Source organism: Lontra canadensis, unplaced genomic scaffold, assembly GCF_010015895.1.
Source record: "Lontra canadensis isolate GAN:19392208 unplaced genomic scaffold, GSC_riverotter_1.0 scaffold3, whole genome shotgun sequence".
Taxonomy (NCBI): domain Eukaryota; kingdom Metazoa; phylum Chordata; class Mammalia; order Carnivora; family Mustelidae; genus Lontra; species Lontra canadensis.
The window spans coordinates 39224866-39242833 of record NW_022630997.1 but is presented as its reverse complement, the minus strand read 5'-3'; the positions used below and the strand labels follow the sequence as shown (position 1 = coordinate 39242833).

Below are 17968 nucleotides of genomic sequence, written 5' to 3'. Positions count from 1 at the left end.
AAACACCTGGATTCCAGTCCCAGTGCACTAAGGAACTGGGTGACCTTCAGGAAATCCCTGGGTTCTTTGTGACTGTTTCCTCATCTGGACGTTGGGGGCAATGGTACCTGCTTTATTTATTTCACAGGCTTTGGTATGAGCAGCAAATGAAAGACCAGATGTGGAAATGCTTTGAAATCATTAAAAGCTCTCTCCACGTGTAAGTTATGGTTTTTGTCATTACCGACTCTGTCAGAGGTGACATTGCACATTTCCTTCTGTGACAAGGAAGGCTAAAGAATGGAATTCCACAGGACAGCCCACAGCGAACCCTAATCAGAAATGTGAGTGTGTGGATTAGGACCACCCCTACAAACTCTGCACCAAGAAACCTCTCCGTGCTTCATCCCTTTTGGGGGGGAAAAATGGAGAGAAGGCAGTCAGGGAATAGTTTTATCTGAAAAGCTACAACTTGTGAATTTAGGAAACGGATCGCACAGAAGCCTCTTCCCGCACAAATTCACCCTGGGCTTTTGCTCTTGAAGGAATTCATTTTATTGTTGAAAAAGTGTTGTGTTGGCTCTTGCTTATAATTCAAGGACTCTGAGCTTCAGTCAGCCCTGAATTCCGTTCACTGCCAGAGCGGGGTCTCCTGCATTAGCTCATTTCAAATGACTCTTTGACATTTTAATTTCAAGAAGGGCAGATTGGTCTCATTAAACTAAGGAGAAAGGAGGATTATACAAATAAGGGAAAGACAGAGCCCAGTTTTTAACCCTGAACTTTCCATTTCCTTTTGCTGCCTGGGCCTTAGTTCTGATTCTGGTTACTGTATGGCTTCACCACATGTCTGATGCTACCTCTGTCCTGTAATTTTCATGCGGTGGCGTCCCGCCAAACACCCTGGTAACTTACAAGTCTTCATATCGGCCCTACCGCAGCCTGGGCTTAAATGAAATATTGCCATTCAGAGAAATGCCCATTTCCAAACTATTACTCATTTCCATTATTCACTTTTGGAAGGGGGAAAATAAAAGGCACTAGCCCCAAAACTTCTCCAGGGGTCAACACATTACACTTTATTTTCTTTTGTTTTTATGTTTGAAAAATCTCACGATCAGGAAGACTAGTTCCTGAAAGGCTACGTTTTTATCATTTCAGATGACATGAAAACGTGGGGAAGGATGGAAATCCTAGTTCAGGAAGGGGGTCCCTCTGGAGCACCCGATGGTGAGCTGTTGTAGTCACATTCCAGCTGTGACTAGTTTAGGGGGTGGACCCCGGTGTGGACCCATGTCCCCATTCCACCACCTCCCTGCAGGCTGGCAAGCGCCGTGGGGACAAGAGTTCATGCATCAACTTCCTTAAAACAACTGCACGAAAACATATTGCCAAAGAAAAGCGGGAGGAAAGAGAATACTGTGCCAGATGTCACTTGCCAGACACAGGGACCAGATGCTGAGGGAAAGGCAGACGTGCTCATCCCCGATGCACCAGGGGAGTCCCCCACCTCAGTGATGGGAAAGCTCATGTCACTTGGGGCCACCGATTAGAAGAAAAGGAAGGGAGACGGGAGCATAGTGATGATGCCACTTCCCAAGACCTCATCCCAGTACATTCCCAGGCTGCAGCAAACCAAGCTGTGGGGAGAGGAAGGTCTGTCTGGACCAAAGGACGGCTGCTCACAATTAGGCAAGAGTTCCTGGGAATGTAGTGGGAGGGAATGTTTTCTCTTAGTTCATCTCTTCTCCAGAAGCATCTCTGTATTATTCCCTTCCAGGCCTCTTAACTACTCTGCAATGTAGGCCAGAGGGGAGAAGAAGAATCCTGAGGGGCTTTAACTCTCTGGAGCTAAATATCTTTTTTGGCATTCCATTGTCGAAGAACAGTGTTCTTCTGAAATGAGAAAAGAAGAGGGAGTAGGGATCAGCCGTGTCAGGTCAGGCCAGGAGATGGTCTTCCATGGGCCTCACCCATTTCCAGGGAGGGCACTGGGTGGTGGTCTCCAGAGTGTGTCCCTGCCCACCCAAAGATGTTCTGTAAAAAAAAGGTGGTGGGGGGGGTAAGGGAGGGTTGGAGTCAAATAGGTTTGCTAAGTTCCCTGTCGATCATTATCTTAGAAAAGCATGTTAGTATTAAAAGCACTGAGAAGGCTTTCAGTGAAGACACTGTTTCATTCTGGGAAACTGGCTGAAACAAGCCCATCAGTCAACCAGCTCCTCTTTGAGGGGGATATTAATCAATGCCACAGACACACTTGGAAAGTTCCAACATGGAGCTTCTCAAGCTTGGCACTACTGACATTTGGAGCCAGATAATTCTCTGCTGTGGGGAACTGAACCCTGTGCGTTGTAGGAGGTTGAACAGCACACCTGGCCTCTACCTCCTGGGATGTGAGCAGCGTCATCCGTTCATTACAACAACCAAGAACATCTCCAGATATCTCTAAGTGTCTCTGGGGGACAAAATCACCCACAGTCAAGTCTTGGCAGGTCTACTCCCCCTTCAGGAAAATGGTACTTACTTCAGGCCTACACCCATCTCAATCTCTCTTTCCTAGTCCTGTCTGAAACATCTCAAACCCAAGACCCACTGTGAGCCCCAGGGATCCCACCTGACAAGGATAAGCTTCCTGTCTATGATGCCTTGTGGCACTGCCCTCCACAGCCACCAGCGCCTCAGCTCCCCCTGGACCTATGTTCGTGGCAAGGTATAGAGTGGCTCATGAGGGAAAAAGTTCCCACAGAGATGATGCTCTGCAGAGAACCCAAAAGGGCAGCCAAGGGGCTGCAGAGCGCCAAGCCCAGAGCCTTCCCTGGTCTCCCCGGTGTTACCTCATTATGTTGGAGGCGTCTTCAGCATCAGGGTCAGCGCAGTACTTGTTGGCAAGGATGAGGCACGCGTCTGCTGACTCTATCTAAGACACGGAAAGGAAAATCACAGAACACAAACATATAAATAGCCATGCCTGGTTGCAGTCTTTCTCTGTTGACAGCTTTTGGGGAATCTGGTGCTTTGCAAGGAAAGAAAAAAATAATTCTGAGACATTATAGTTTTTGTCAAAAGTGTAGCTCGCAAGTTCTTGTTATGGTATAAACATTTCATCTTGTTGTTGTTCAAGGGTACAACGTGGACCTTCGTAATTATACTTTTCATTTGGCATAGTGACTTAGATGTAATCTCTCCAGATTTCTTTAAATAACAATTAACGAAGCCTTTTAGTCCCTTCTCTGCCTCCTTTCCCCTACCAATGGATCTACCCCATCATCTTAATTTTTCTGGTCGGGAAATGGCGTCAGATGAGCTAAATCCCTTCTCTCAGGTCACCAAGTTAATCGAATAGTTAAGGATTCAGATATTGAGACTCCAAAGTCCTTCATCTGACCTTTTTCACATCTTAACTGTGGAACAGGAGGAAATAAGAGCCCTAAATCAGATAACAACTCAATATTATTTAGTATTCAATTAGCATTCAGATATTCAAAAGACAACAAATCTATGTATATGAAATCATGTGTTACAGATGACCTCAGAACCTACTGACTTCTCTAAACATGAGCCAAAATAAGATTTATGCCTTTGAGGGAATGATGAGTTATGCTAATAATTGCTTGCATCAAATTAGGTCCTTGAACAGTAACTATTTTCTCCAAGTTCTCATTAGATTTCACATTAGTCATAACTTGGATCATGTCTGGATAATATTAAGATTAACTGGACTCTATAAGCATAAGAATTCTTATTCTGGCTCAGGTCTGCAATCTGTCCCACTTGATATGTTGTACTTAATAGACCATTCCTGCATTTTGGTGGGAGGCCATTGTTTCCTCCGCAGCATGTCACAAATTGTCTCTAGTTTTCTTTAATAATCCAAAGAATTTACCCAGATCCTTCTGCTTATTCATGTTTGCCAATGACATTATTTACTAAATTATGTAGTGACCACAGTTAGCATTTAGAAGTCAGTGGATTCACAATATTAGTCTATATCCACTGCCATGCAAATATTGAACATGTTTACAAAATCTATATAAAACGAGCAAAATAGCAGATGTCACTTTGCTCTATCCTTTTACTTTATAAGCCTCAGGTCTGCTTTATAAGAAGATTTTTAACTTAACAGATTTTGGAATGAAAGATTAGCCCTTTACCAAGTGATATCAGATATCTGCATGTTTAGTTTTATGCTTTTAGTCTTTGGTGGCAGAAAAAAAAAAAAGGAAGCTAAAAATGTTTTATGGCCTGGCAGAATTTTATTTATACTTTATCCTTCATGTTATGCTCCTTTCCAATGTAAATAATAGATTTCAGAACTACACAGAGACCAACTTAAGTATTTAAGATGGGAATTACTTGATTATTACATTGTATATGAGGTTACCGAATCCGTACAACTGGTCTACTTCCTTGAGGAGTGCTGACATTGAGGGAACTGGCAAAATAACTTTCATTTTATGACTAGTCCAAGTGCGGGAAGTAGCCTAGCAAGTGCCAGCAGAATGAAGCTCTGGGACCAGGGAAAGGGTGTTGTCAAGGCTGGTGGCATCTGACTTATCTCATTAGGGGTGTGGAGGTGACTCTTGGCCATCCTAGGAGGCATGTGCCCTCACCACAGAGTCAGTCCCCTCTCAGATGGAATAAAAGCAGAAGTCACCTCTTACTTCTTACCTTGACTCTTGCAAGATCATGTGGATTGAGGACTGAACCCTGATAAAATTCCACCTGAGTAAAATGTCGTTTGAACAGAGCCTCAAGCTCCAGGTTAGGGGAAATGCTGGCAGGGAGAGAAGAAACAGCCATTAATATAATAAATTCCGGCATTTCTGCTTCCATGGCCTTCTTTTTTTTTTTTTTTTTTTTTTTTGACTTCCAAAGAGAAAGACCTAGGAAAAGGCTTTCACCTTCAAAGCAGCCCCTTTTCTTGCCAGAAATAAAAGTTTCACCCTCGAGAGGAGTAAAACCCCAGCCCACTGAAAACCCAAACCGTTACTAAGATAAAATAAAGAGGCTCACAGTTTTCACAAAGTCGGAGGCCTATGAGGCGAAACATCTTCGACTTTGTTAGGAACGGAATCCCGACTTTATGAATAGAGAAACGGAGCTGTGACATCAGAGATCAGCCAAAGGCGCCCCCTGGCAGAGCCTCCTGCCGTTCCCTCCCTCAAAGCCTCTTCTCTGATTCTCAGCCACATGGACTTCTCATCCCCCAGGGCCTGGATCAAAACATGTCACCTCTGAGCAGCCACAGACCAAGTTAATGTACTCTCGGTACTGCTCTTGATTCACACATGTGTACACTACTCATCATTCTCTGTGCTGAACTGTCCAGACATCGTTCCCATTGGAGAACAAGGATTAAAACACTGATTGACCCACTCATCCATTTATTACTTCTGTGGAGATGAAAGATTTCTACTCTCTATAAGGTATCAGGCTAGGCGCTGGGGAGATGATATTTGGTTCAAACCTACTAGGTTCCAAGAACTGTGTTTGTCCAAGCTTGCCTAACATTCATTAAGTACTTAGTAGGAATTGTTAATGTTTTCTAGCACTTACTATGCGGCAGACACCGTTTCAAGCACTTGACAAATATTAACTCATTTAAACCTCAAAACAACCCTGGAGGAAGGGATGTTATTAACCCAAATCTTCAAGAGGTTAATTAACTGGGCCATCTACTACAGTGCTGACACTGACAGATGCTGGGGACACGAAGGTGAATCCCAGCAAGTAAAGCATTGGTCACTGGCTTGTTGATTCAGTCTCAAGCTGTGTGAGAGAGAAACGGAGCCTGTGCACATTGGACCAGTCTTTGAGACCCATTACTGGTTGGGCCCCTCTTGGGAAGTCTGCCTGGTCATGCAAGAAATGCTGGTCTTTCCCTGAAGCAAGTGCCTGGTGCAATTCTGCCTCCTGATGAAATTGACTTCAGTCAGTGAATATAGGTTAGATTTTGAGTTCTCATTGTTGCACACGTGCTCATCTTGAAATCCCAACCAATATGACGGCAAAACCTACGCACACTACTTCTCCTGAACCTCCCATAATGTTCTGCAGAGGACAGGCCCCTCAGCTGGTAAGGACACGCTAAGCACCGAACTGAATCTGTGAGTTCTGCTCCTGCACTCATGGCCTGGTGGTCCTTTCAGAACTTGGAGAATTCAGTGTTGAGAGGCAAAATGCTGGCACTCAGACATGGTGGTCAGTTTGGTATTCTATGGACAAATGTCAAAAAGAAGGAGATGCACAGAACAGAAGCTTATAGGGAAATCGAATTCCATGGGCTCTCAGGGCAGGATTGAGTCCTGGGCCATCAGCCCTCTATGCGGCCAACACCAACTCATAAGCTTTATCCCTAGATAACTTGGAGTTAGTGCTGGCACTATGGTGGCCCAATATCCATCAAAAAAGATGGTGCCACCCAAGTCAACATGCCTAAGTCTCCAGACTCTCTATCCCTTTGGCAGACTAACTTTTACCTAAAAGGGGATCAGGTGAAGCTTAAAGTCCCAACCACACTGAGCAGAAGAGGTCTTGCTTTCCTCAACTGTACAGCAAACATAGTAAGACCTATCTTCTAAGTTGCTTATCGACATGATGCATGTTATCTTCCACAGTAATAGCAAATATTTATTAAGCACTTACTGTGTGCCTGATTCTGCTCTGTATTCTTTATACGGATTATTTCTTTTCATTCTCCCTACGGGGTAGAATGAAACCACTGTGATCTCCCTATCTTATGAATGTGAAAACTGGGGCCCAGGGAGATTAAATAACCTCTTCGGCAAGATTTATATACAATACTCTGAGTTCACAGCATGCACTTTGACTCCCCGTGTGGATGAAGGGAGAGACCGTATGCACGGGCAGGGACCAGCACAGGGTCCTACGCTGAGGTTTCTAGAAATGGCCTTTGTTGCTGCAGCTGTTATTAGTACTTCATACCCTGCTTCCTCTTGTTTGTGTCTTGTCTGACCACTCTGTCCCTCCTGCCCTTGTAAAGAATCCACACTAGAGAGCTAATTCCACACCAGACACTGCGGACACACCTGGATCGAACTGATCCAGACAGCTGAAGGGACGGTAATGATGTGTTTGACCCATAATGAACTTCACTCTTCTTTGCCAGAATTGCCTCCACAGAAGCAGATGCCATTCTCACCACTGAACTAATGTGTTGGTTCCCTTTCCATGGTTCCATACCGTCCTCTCCAAGGAGGCCATCTGGGGTCATGGCCAATTCAACTCTGCACTGACCCCCCCACAACATGGCACCCACACCACCACTCCTACAGACACTCAGGGAGTCCTCCTCAGGGTGCCTGGTTGAGTGGAGGGTCTCGAAACAGCAGGGGCCCCTTACTTGTGAAGAAAGACGATCTCCACATTGACATCATCCCGGTCCTTGTGCAGGAAGTCCTTCAGGAAGTTGGAAACACTCTCCAGAGTGATGTGTCCGCAGACCACAATGTGCCTGAACAGGAGAAGCCAGTTAGATGGGGCCAGCCCCGCGCTGACCCGGCACCCACCCCAGGCAAGACATAGGAAGCACACAGCTGCAGGGAAGCATTCCTCTCCTCCCCAGGCCTCCGTGAAAGCCCAGCTCCCAACCCCAGAGGGCCGCGAGGCAAAGCAGCGGTGCTGGCAGGTGCTCAGAGACTCCTCGGCAGAAAAGGCATATGGCTTCTCACCTGATGCTGCACAAAATCCTATTAAAAGCCCAACCGTTTGGCCAAGTGGTTTTATGCATTGAACAATAAGTGACATTATGCTTGTGCTTAAATGCTGCATTATCAAGTCCCTTGCAGATTCATATCTTTCCCTTTCTGCCCACAAAGCGTCCTCTTGAGAGATTTACCGAATGAGTCTTGGTTTATGACATAGAGCTTATCAGGTAATGAGATAACAAATCTTGCTGAAACGATGATTTTGTGTGTAAGAAAGCGGACTTTTATCAGGGTGGCTAATGTGCGGCTTGACACGTTATGGGCTCTGCTGGCCATAAGCAGTAAAAAGGAAATTTTGCATTTTTCCGCCATAACTCCTCCGACAACGGGGGCATGTAACACTTTACAGTAAGTGAGCATTACTCAGGGCTAAATGGGGATGGGACGCCTATGGAATCACAGATCACGCCACAAGTTGTGTATCCCCAGACAGCTGCTTCCCTGGGCTGCCCAGGACCTCCACAAGAGCCACAGCATTCTACTTCAAGATGGGGAGAAGCTAGAAAGGGATGAGGTGGGAATGGTTTGCCTTGATCCAGCAAGGTTTGGACTTCTGTTTCCAGAGATGGTGGCTTCCCTTGGAGAGATGAGCCTCTCTTCCAGAACTGCTGGGACAACCGTCCCACCCGACATCTTTGGGCTCCTGGACCCATCTGATGAATCTGAACCAATCTGGCTACCCGGTGGCCCTTGACATTTGCTATCCGACGCTCCATCAGGACTAAGCCCTTTGGTACAAGGGGTAGCCCCATGACCCAAATCCGGGGCCTGACTGTGGAGAGGCAACCTTCTGGCTTCTAATAAGAAGACCAGAGCAAGGGGCTCAGCCCAGGTCCCTGTGCCTCTCGGGCTGCTAGGGACAGAGGCTGAGTCCCTGCCCAGGTTCTAAGGCAGGGGCAGGTGGTGAACACTGAAGCACGTAATTTCGTGGGAAAAAATTTTAGAACGTCTAGGCCCCCTGCACCTCATAATTGCTCAGCGCACATTCCAACAAGGCAGAAAGCTCATTGGCTGGAGGCAGCTCATAATGGGAGGAAGTGATGATCGCTTATGCAATGTTCCATTAGATGCCATTACAAGAGCCTGCCCTTTCGCTGTAATTTGGTGCTTGACTAAGTATGTGAGAATAAGGCAGTAAACTCATTGGTGAAAGGATAATGATGCAGAACAAAGAGTAAATCAATAATATGCACAATGCAGCTAATAATATCACCATTATGGACTGTTATTGTTACGGTGCCACACTCACTCTGTGGCTGGGCAAGCGAAGGCCATCCTGGGGAGGAAAGACTGTCTGTGGGCTGCCTCAGAAGAGATGTTCCAACACGATCACTTTGTTTCCTAGCCAGGACCAGACAGGTTCAAGAAGGTCCCTTGGCCACCTCTCCAAATGCCCCACACCCACATGACTAACTCCCTCTGGAAATACATTGGGTGTCAGAACACGGGACATGAACCAAACACTTGGATTACATACATTTTTATCCTGCGATCTCTTAAAATATTTCTTGTAGCACATGGGCATTTATATGGACAAAACAAGCCGCAAAGGGATTTGCATGTTTTACATAAGATTTCTGATTACGAATTTGCCAGGGGTGTTCAGAAAGTGACCAAGACACAGGGTGTCCTGATCTGACATCCAAGGCTGCATGGGGACAGTGCTAATGTTTTCTGTCCACAGACTTCCATGACTGCAAACAAGGCCAGCATGAATCCGATGTATGGGCACCTCCGCAGGACACATACGTGGTGGAGGTCCTCCCATTCACCTGGATGTGAGAATAAGCCAGACGGGATCCCTTGCTCTGCCACCAAGGATGTGTGGGATCTTGGGCAAGCTCCTTATTCCCATCCAACAGATGAGGGATCTGGGAGGTTAATGCCACCCAGCCAGCTTCCCGCCCCAGGCACAGCAAAGCTCAAAGTTCTATACCAGTAGAAGCCTGGTGATTATTCAAACCTGGACTCGAATCAATGATAGGTCCGGGGAAATGCCCAAACATTCATCCTTCCCATCCTGTACGCAAAGGACTGAATGAACAACTGCCAGCATTCCCTCTCCCTGCTCGAACTCATTCATCTCTAGGACAGATATGTGAGAAGTGGAAGGGAAGGAGATGAGTTCACCCTCTCACCCTTGAATCAAAGGCCCCGCCAGCTGATTTATTCAGCCTTAGAGAGAGTCAAGGTTCTCTTAGCTGAAAATGTGCTGGGTACATATAAAATATATTCCAATGCAATCAATATTATCCCTTAAGCCTTTAATTAGCTTTCAGTTCTCTTAAGAAGTAGACAAATGCAGGCAGGAGAGGAGAGAAAAAAAAAAAAAGGATTGACTTTTCTCATTTGAGGCTAGCTGTCCAATACCATTCTAGACAATTGAGAATATATATCTTTTAGCTACAGCATGATTTCTGGGGTGGAGAGCAGCCTTTATCAAAAAGGGAGGAAAAAAAATCTTCCTTCCACATAATTGGTATTTTTGCTCAGAAAAAGCGAGATTGATTGAAAGCAGATTGCCTTTTTGCCCAAGGAGAGTTATTAGGCACATTATCATGGCAACCTTGGAGAACCCATATTGTTCCAATCTGTCCTATATCTGATTTGAAGATTTATGGCTTCCCCCCTTTGTGCCAATAATCATTTCCCTCCATTTTGTTTTCCATAGAGTGGAAGTTATCAAGAAGCCCACATATTGAACATGTTTGAATGCAGTTAGAGTTGATGGATGGGGAGAAGTCACCTCTCTAAGTCAGCATCTGCATTAGAAGACTGGCTCCCACCAGCCTGTGTCTGAGGGAGCACGGGGGGCCCTGAAGGAGCACAGAGCAACGGATGGTGAAAAGGGAAAATTTACATTCCAGAAATATTATCAGGACTTTTGAAAATTCCAGGAACCAGAGTTGGGGGAAGGATGTTATTGCAGGGAAAAGAGAAGCATAGCTTGTTGTATCCTCAGTGACTGAATATACAATTGAAAGTATTCTAAGACTGGGAGCAGGGTGTGCCCGCCTTCGTGCAGAATGACGGTTATTCACGGTGCACGATTTGAAGGATGCCAACAAGATCCTCATCCAAAATTATCTGTGCCCGATTCCATGACATCTACTATGTGAGATTCATACTACAATAGCCCTGTGTTAGCTCAGTTCAGTCACTAAATAACTAAATGGTCTTAGGCAAGGTACCAATTCTGTATTTTACAACTATAAAGTCAGAGTCTTGGAGGGGCTGGAGCTAGTACCTGATTCATGAGGTAATCTTGAGGATTTATTTAAATAGATGATGGCTATTGGAAGTATTATTAAATGGAAGGATTCATGTGATATCTATAAATCAGTAGGTAACCAATGTAAAGTTCTCTAGGGCCCCTCAAATCCCATCTGATCCTCAAACAACCCTAGTTTCTACAACCTGCATCTTTGCAGATAACTTCTCTTAACCTCAATTTCCTTAAGTCGCATGCCTGACATCCCACAGCAAGAAAGTGACTTGCCCAGGATGTGACCCAGGTCTCTGGCTCTAAGGCTCACTGGGATGAAAGTGATGGGTGCTGAGAGCAGAGGCTGGAGTATTTCAGCTTCTGCTCCTTGACGGCGGGCAGGGCTGGGCCTGCAGCATGTCCTCCTCATCACAGATTGGAGGGGAAGCTGAAGAGATTCTCACTGGGCCAGGAGAGAGGCTTAGCCTGGGAAATGGTATGGAAAGAGATGATTCTCACTTAAAACATCCTCCTGTTACAGGATCACTCGATGTTGGCTGCACATGCTCAAGGCAACAAAGGCTAAACAATGGCAGAAACTCTAAATCAGGTTTCTTTTACACTGAAGCCACATAATTTGGCAAGCCAAGGGATGGCAAGGTGATGCAGATATCCATCTTAGACATCATATACTATGTCCAGCCCAGGACTGCCTCACCAGCCCAAGGATCCTGAAGATAAACGATCCATTTACGATGGAGAATATTTAGGAAAGTTATACTAGGATGGTAACTAATGCTATTCCCAATGTGGCTCTAGATTTGAACTTCTTTAAACTATTGGCATTCTTAATGATGGGTTTATACAGGGCCTGGTCACGTGGTTTGTGAAGACGGCCAACAAACTTAAATCAATAACCATTTCTGATCTAACGGGACTTCTTTGTTTTTAAAATTTTGTCGAGTTCTCTAAACAAATCTTTCTTGGGATAAACTAATGTTAATGGCTGGATTAAAGGATTCCTCTCCGATGCATGAAGAAGTGTCTGAAATGCTAGAATAGTAGCAGATGGCATTTTGTGTCTTGGGGTTGGTCATCCAGTGTAAGCAAGGACGCCTGGTTTGGGGGCAGGGATCTGTAAACACGGCTGGACCGAATTAGGGGTGGGAAACACTCATGTGTCACGAAGCAAACATGGCATCAGTGGTTGAGTGCAACAACCACAATATGGATAACGCTTGACTATTAGCCACTGTATTAGGGTTTATCAAACTACCAAGTGCTTGTTTCATGGGTACATCTTCACTAAATGAATATGGATGTGCCTCTCCCATCATAAAGCATCTCCACCTTCAGAATGAAATCCCATGCATTCTCCTCCATCAGTCTACTTCCTTTCCTAGAGATGGTGGAGGGAAGCCAGGATGCCCCAGTTGAGTTGGGACATGTTTCAGAACACAGTTCCACTGGCGCCTTTCAGAATGGACAACTTCGGCGAGGTGACCTAGGTCACAAGGCATAAGAGAAGGATGCCGGGGTGGTGGGGGGCAAACTCGTGAAGGCTCCAGTGAATGAAGCCTCCAGAGACCCACTGAAGTTGAGTTGAGCTGAATGAGAACTAAAAGTGTTGCTTAGAGCCAGTAACCTTGAAAAAGGGAACTGTGACAGGGATGGGCCCCACTCCACAGACTCACATCATCTTAGTATCAGAATGGCCCTTCGGGAATGTTTAGTCTAGTACCTCCACTATTATTTTAATGTGGAAACTGAGGTACAGAGTTTCAGTACACGATGAGGGGCAGAGCAAGAGCCGCACTACCTCCTCGCTTTAATGCCTCCTAGAGAGAAGGAGGGCTGATGCTGCTGAAAGGAGCCTGAGCTGGGAATCAGGAGACTGGGACCAGTCACTACAAAACAAAGGGCCCAGACAGAGTGGGCTGTACCCACAGACACTGATGGATTCCCCCCACCAGAGTTCCAGCTTTCTTCCCCTTCTAGTTCGTGCTACCAGCGTATCTTGTCTAGACGTCTGCAGTACTTCCTAATTCAGTTCCCTGCTCACCTTCCCCGCCATTCCTACCCCCTCGAAACAGCCAAAGAGCAGGACTGAGGCAAATCTGACTGCATCAGGTTCCCCCCATGGGGCAGGGAGGTCTCAGATCTCTCTTTAGCAAGAGCCTCATTCTAGGAAGACAATGTAAAATGCACAGCTCTGGGCTGTTTATTTTTAAAGATACTATATCCATTTTTACTGGAACAAGTATAAAGAACTTAAAAAACCCATAGCTATCCTGTCACAATAAATCACACAGAGTAAATTGAAAATCCTATACAGCTTTCCCTGAATACATTGTGCTCACTTTGTCAGAGAGGCAGATGAAACGTGGCATATATTGATCTAGATGTCTCTGTAAAACTATAATATTTATATCAAATACATATGCTAGAATCTCTTCTGTCTTTCTGCTGAGACTTCTAATCATGCTCTTTCCCTACCCCCCCATTCCCCCCGCCACCATTGGTAGCCACCAGCTTGATGGGAATGAATTTTAAGAAGGACTTGTCAAGGGAATTCAGCAGCATTTTATCATACAGAAAGCAGGGTACGGGTGGTGAGAGGCCTACAAATCAAATCACACAGTGGTCAGTACTCCACGTTGTCCCTCTAAGGTTGAATTTGAACCATTCAGTGTCCACACAACTATTTCTCCAAGACACTCTCATTCAAGCTGAGGTTTTGGCAGATTCTGGCCTTGACGTTCCATTGTCACCAGTGGTGCTTTCTCTGGCTATTTTGTCACACAGCCTGCCCTGGTTTGGGTTGTGTCCTTCAGGGTGACGGTTACCGAGGCTTTCCCCTGAGGTGCAGGACCCCACTGTCCAAAAGGAAGGAAGCTTACCCACCTCCCGCCTTCCCACTTCCTCCTGTATGGAGAGCCTGTCCCACAGGAACAGACTTCCACGTAGGGGAGTTCACCTTTGGCCAACAAACACTAGCCCCAAGCTGTGTGGCTCCCATCCTTCCACCCTACCTTGAGACCTGGCTCAGGAACCTCAAAGCTTGCTGGGCTTTCTGGAACTATCTACTGACCAAGAGGCTGGTTGGTAAGGTGTGCTTGTCTTGGCCACCCTCTGCCACCGCAAGTGTAGAAGAAACATAACAGCTAATCTCGAGCCTGTCAGATCACTGGCTGCTTCCGCCACCTCAGATCTACTAACCAGGTTCTGCTAACTTGTGCAAGAATAGTCCACGTAAGGAGGACAAAAATAAAAACAAAACAACTGGGAATGTGTCTCAAGGCCACAATGTCAAACCCTGCCTGTAGCCATTTTCGGTTAACACAGATGGAAAAAAACAAAACCAGCAAACGAAAAGCCCAAGGAGGTTTAGAGATAAGAAAATCTCCTACCCAGGGCCACAGCTAGTACTTTGCTAATTACAAAGAGAGGAAATGCCTTCTCTCTCCTAGTGAGGAAGAGAATAAAGTAATCATCTCATCCAGCTGTCAATAGAGCTATTGTGGAAGAGACAGGCTGTTTTGCTGTTTCCCTAAACAGGGGCAGAAGGCTGAGCAAATTGTTCCCAACAGTGCGGCAAAGGGACCTCTGTAAAACAGAGCCCCAAGGTCATGGGACAGACTCCTGGAAGCTCCCTCAGTGAATAGGGAGATGTCCTGACCAGACCAGAACTTTCTGCACAAAGCGTGTGCCTCTTCCCATACACAGATGGTCAGGACCTAACCCACGCCAGAGGGGTCTGCATCTATGCCTCCCCAATCCGACATCACGATTAGATCTCCATAATCAGATCACACACAGGGATGACCACACCTCTTTCGTAGTTTATTGCTACAAAGGAGCTTCGGTCCAAGTCTTAAAAATAAATTGTGAGGGGCACCTGGGTGGCGCAGTTGGTTAAGCATCTAACTCTTGCTTTCAACTCAGGTTGTGATCTCGGGGTCATGAGATTGAGCCCCACATCAGGCTTCAGGGCTCAGCGCAGAGTCTATGTGAGACTCTCTCCCTCTACCGCTCACCCAAAGTCTCTCGCTCTAAAATAAATAAATTTTTAAAAATAAATCAATAAATTCTGACAACCGCAGTGCAGGACACACTGGTTATACTGACCTGTCCAGCAGGTACCTTCTATTCTGTCAGTGGTACCTCACTTTTAATTTGGGGAACCAGTCCTCTCTAATCAGATACAGCCTTGGGACCTTGAATCAAGGTGCCCTGCCTGAGCTAGGCCTATAAATACTTCTCAGTCTTGCATGGACTGACCCTAAGTCCCAGTGGGATCCATCCTGCTGGCAAAACCCTGTCATGACCGTCCCTGAGTTTCTGCTTGCCTGGCTCAAACACGTCCTTTCTGAAATCTTTGCTCATCAGCTTTCCTCTGAATTCCGTAAGGTACTCTAACCTTCTAAGAAAATGCCTTTTTTGCTTAAGTGAACAAGAATCCATTTCTGTTGCCTATAACCAAGGAGCCCCCCACTGGAAGAGCCACTTAATTTTCACAAGGACTCAGTAGGCTGGTGGTGTTTGGTTTCTTTCTCTCTCCTCCTTCTCTTCTTCCTTCTTGGAAGACGACTTATACAGCCATCTGAAGTAGGCAATTCCACACCTGCCCGGCTCTCACAAATAACACGGTGTCTCTCCCCAACACCCTTGCCCTTCCATGTTTTATTCATCCCATTACTGCAGGCTTGGTGGCCTCTGGCCATTTTCAGGTAAGTCAGTCTTCCTTTGACCTGATTCTTCCAATCCTAGATGGTGCTCTGCTCTTAGAGAGAAATCAGGGCCCTGAACAGCGCTCTCTTCTATGTAGATCAAAGTAGATTTGCCTGTCTCCACTGGGAGGCGCTGCTTCTGAACACAAGGGACCCTGACAAGACAAGACTAGGGCAAAGGTGAACCACACCCTTCGGGGATAAACGTGGAATAGAGGGAAAACAAGTTCGAGCAAAGAAATGGTTCGTTCTTTGGCCCTTGTGGAGGGGAGGTATATTAGTTTTGATGTAAAACGCCAGCCCCACCTCCCTGCCAACATCCCTGGTAAATCATGCACCATGGCCCTAGAGCAATCTTGTTGGGACTACTTTCCCATAAAGACAATCAAGTTGACACATCGTGGCCCTGTTCCCCAGCCGTACTCAAGGGTGTGGCCCCAGTCAGCCCACACCACTAGCTATCCAGTCCACCCTGAGTAGACCCAGCATTCTAGCTGGCCTCCAGCATCTGTTATACACATAAGAATTGGGAGGAGTCCACAGGTTCCAGGGCTCACTGAGGCATAACACACCACCGGGGGTCACCGTAGAGGATGAAAAAGAGAGGGTTTGGGGGGGGGATCAGCAACTCCCCCACCCTCTCAAGTAGCTCTGCACCTATATTTGACTGGGTCCACCATTAGATCCACAGGAGGGTTTGTGGGGCACAAGTCCCCCTGCTATCTTTGCCCCAAACTACTGTAATGGGTACATTTTAACAATATGAATTATCAACTGCTGTTAGAAGCACTCCCTCTAAAATGTCTGCAGCCTTCATGATTTCACTGAAGAAGATTCCTGCCAAAAAAGCATTTCACTGGAATGATGCTCCTACATCATCAAGCTTCTGTTTAGAAGCTTGGATGGTTCTGATGGGTCAAAGTCTCAGGTAAGCTCCAGGAAGGCATAATCACGTGTTCTTGAGCATCCTTTAACCACAGCACTTAGCACAGTGACTGGGACACAGCAGGGGCTCGAATACTTGTAAGCTGAGTAAACATGCTGGGATGGGAACTTTCCTAAATCTGTTCTACAGCCCAGCTGGCATTTGCCTTTGAGGTCTGTAGTTAAGGTCACAAAACCTCTCTCAGAGATGGCCATGAACCTGTCTCTGAATGGCCTCCCTGTCCCCTAATTAAGGCACACAGAGGGGAGATAAGATTGCCTTTACTGAAAATCGGTACCCATATCTGGAGCTGTCCCCATGGTTCTGGAGTGGGAGCAGGTCATTGTTACGCAACACTCACACTAGATGTGGGAGTTTGAACCCTGAGAGACACAGAATCAGGTTTCCATAAGCCTCACACTGCAACAGCTTCTGAAGTTCTTTTAATAGAAAGAGACAATGGGCTTGGACAGTTAGAAAGTTTCCTGGTGCATGATGGCAGCATCAGTGGGACAAACCCCAAGTCTACTAGGAACCATGGTGCACAGCTCTGGAAAGACTTCTATCACGATGCACGACATAGCAGGAAGGCAGAAAATGCAGTGCAACGCGCTCTCGAATGGTCGTGTTTCTTCTCTAGATTTGGAACCTACCCAGAGAGGATTCACCCAATCAAACGTGAGATTGAGCAGAAAGTCTCTTCAGGGATTATAATTAGCAAAGTCATATTTGGAATTCTTTTTTTTTTTTTTTTTTTAAGTAGAAGAAAGACTATCTGAGAGCAAAAGTCTAGGTTTGAATATGACTTTTTATTTTTTCTAGGTACACAGTTCATCTCCCACCTACATTTCTATTCTTGTTTTCAGAACAATAGCTGGAACATTTTGATAAGTGTGTGGAAGGGAAGAGAGACAGCAGGAAAGTAGAGGAGGGGAGGGGGGGACAAGCCTTCATTCCATTAGTATTATCACGAAATTGATTTAATATGCATCCCGGTCTCTTTAAATAGAGCTTCAAGTTTGAAAGGGACTAAAGATGTGGCTTGCAAGAATCCAAAGCAGATGCAAAGAGAGAAGCACCCACCTCCACACCCACCAAGACCCCTCGCATCAGAAGGGAATACCTAGCATATTACATTATACGACACAGCATCTAATGACACTTGCTTTGGGTATCTGCCCCCTCGGTTCTGAATTTCAGAAGTAGTCAAGGGGTCATTTTCCCAAAGTATTAGGGCAATCTCAATTCTTTTTTCCTCCCCCAGAAGTTTAGTGCTAATCAAAGCAGAATGTCTAATCAGTCCAAGATGGTCTGTCAACTTGAATTATCTGTTTGTCTTCCTATTTACTGTATCTGTCTGTCTACAGTTCTTCGTATCTTTGTGAAGATCAGTTATTGGGGC

The 17968-nt window shown here is 45.9% G+C and overlaps 1 protein-coding gene across 35 annotated transcripts in view; it reads right to left on the bottom strand.

The window, feature by feature from the left end:
• Window positions 1-17968, bottom strand: part of KCNMA1 (potassium calcium-activated channel subfamily M alpha 1) — a 717583-nt gene that overhangs the window by 198109 nt on the left and 501506 nt on the right. For all 35 annotated transcript variants that reach the window (XM_032839333.1, XM_032839342.1, XM_032839358.1 and 32 more), the window contains exons 10-12: window positions 7343-7453; window positions 4648-4753; window positions 2814-2896 (exon numbers count right to left, since the gene is read on the bottom strand). In XM_032839333.1, the coding sequence (XP_032695224.1) occupies window positions 2814-2896; window positions 4648-4753; window positions 7343-7453 (300 nt within the window). The remainder of the gene's footprint in view (window positions 1-2813; window positions 2897-4647; window positions 4754-7342; window positions 7454-17968) is intronic.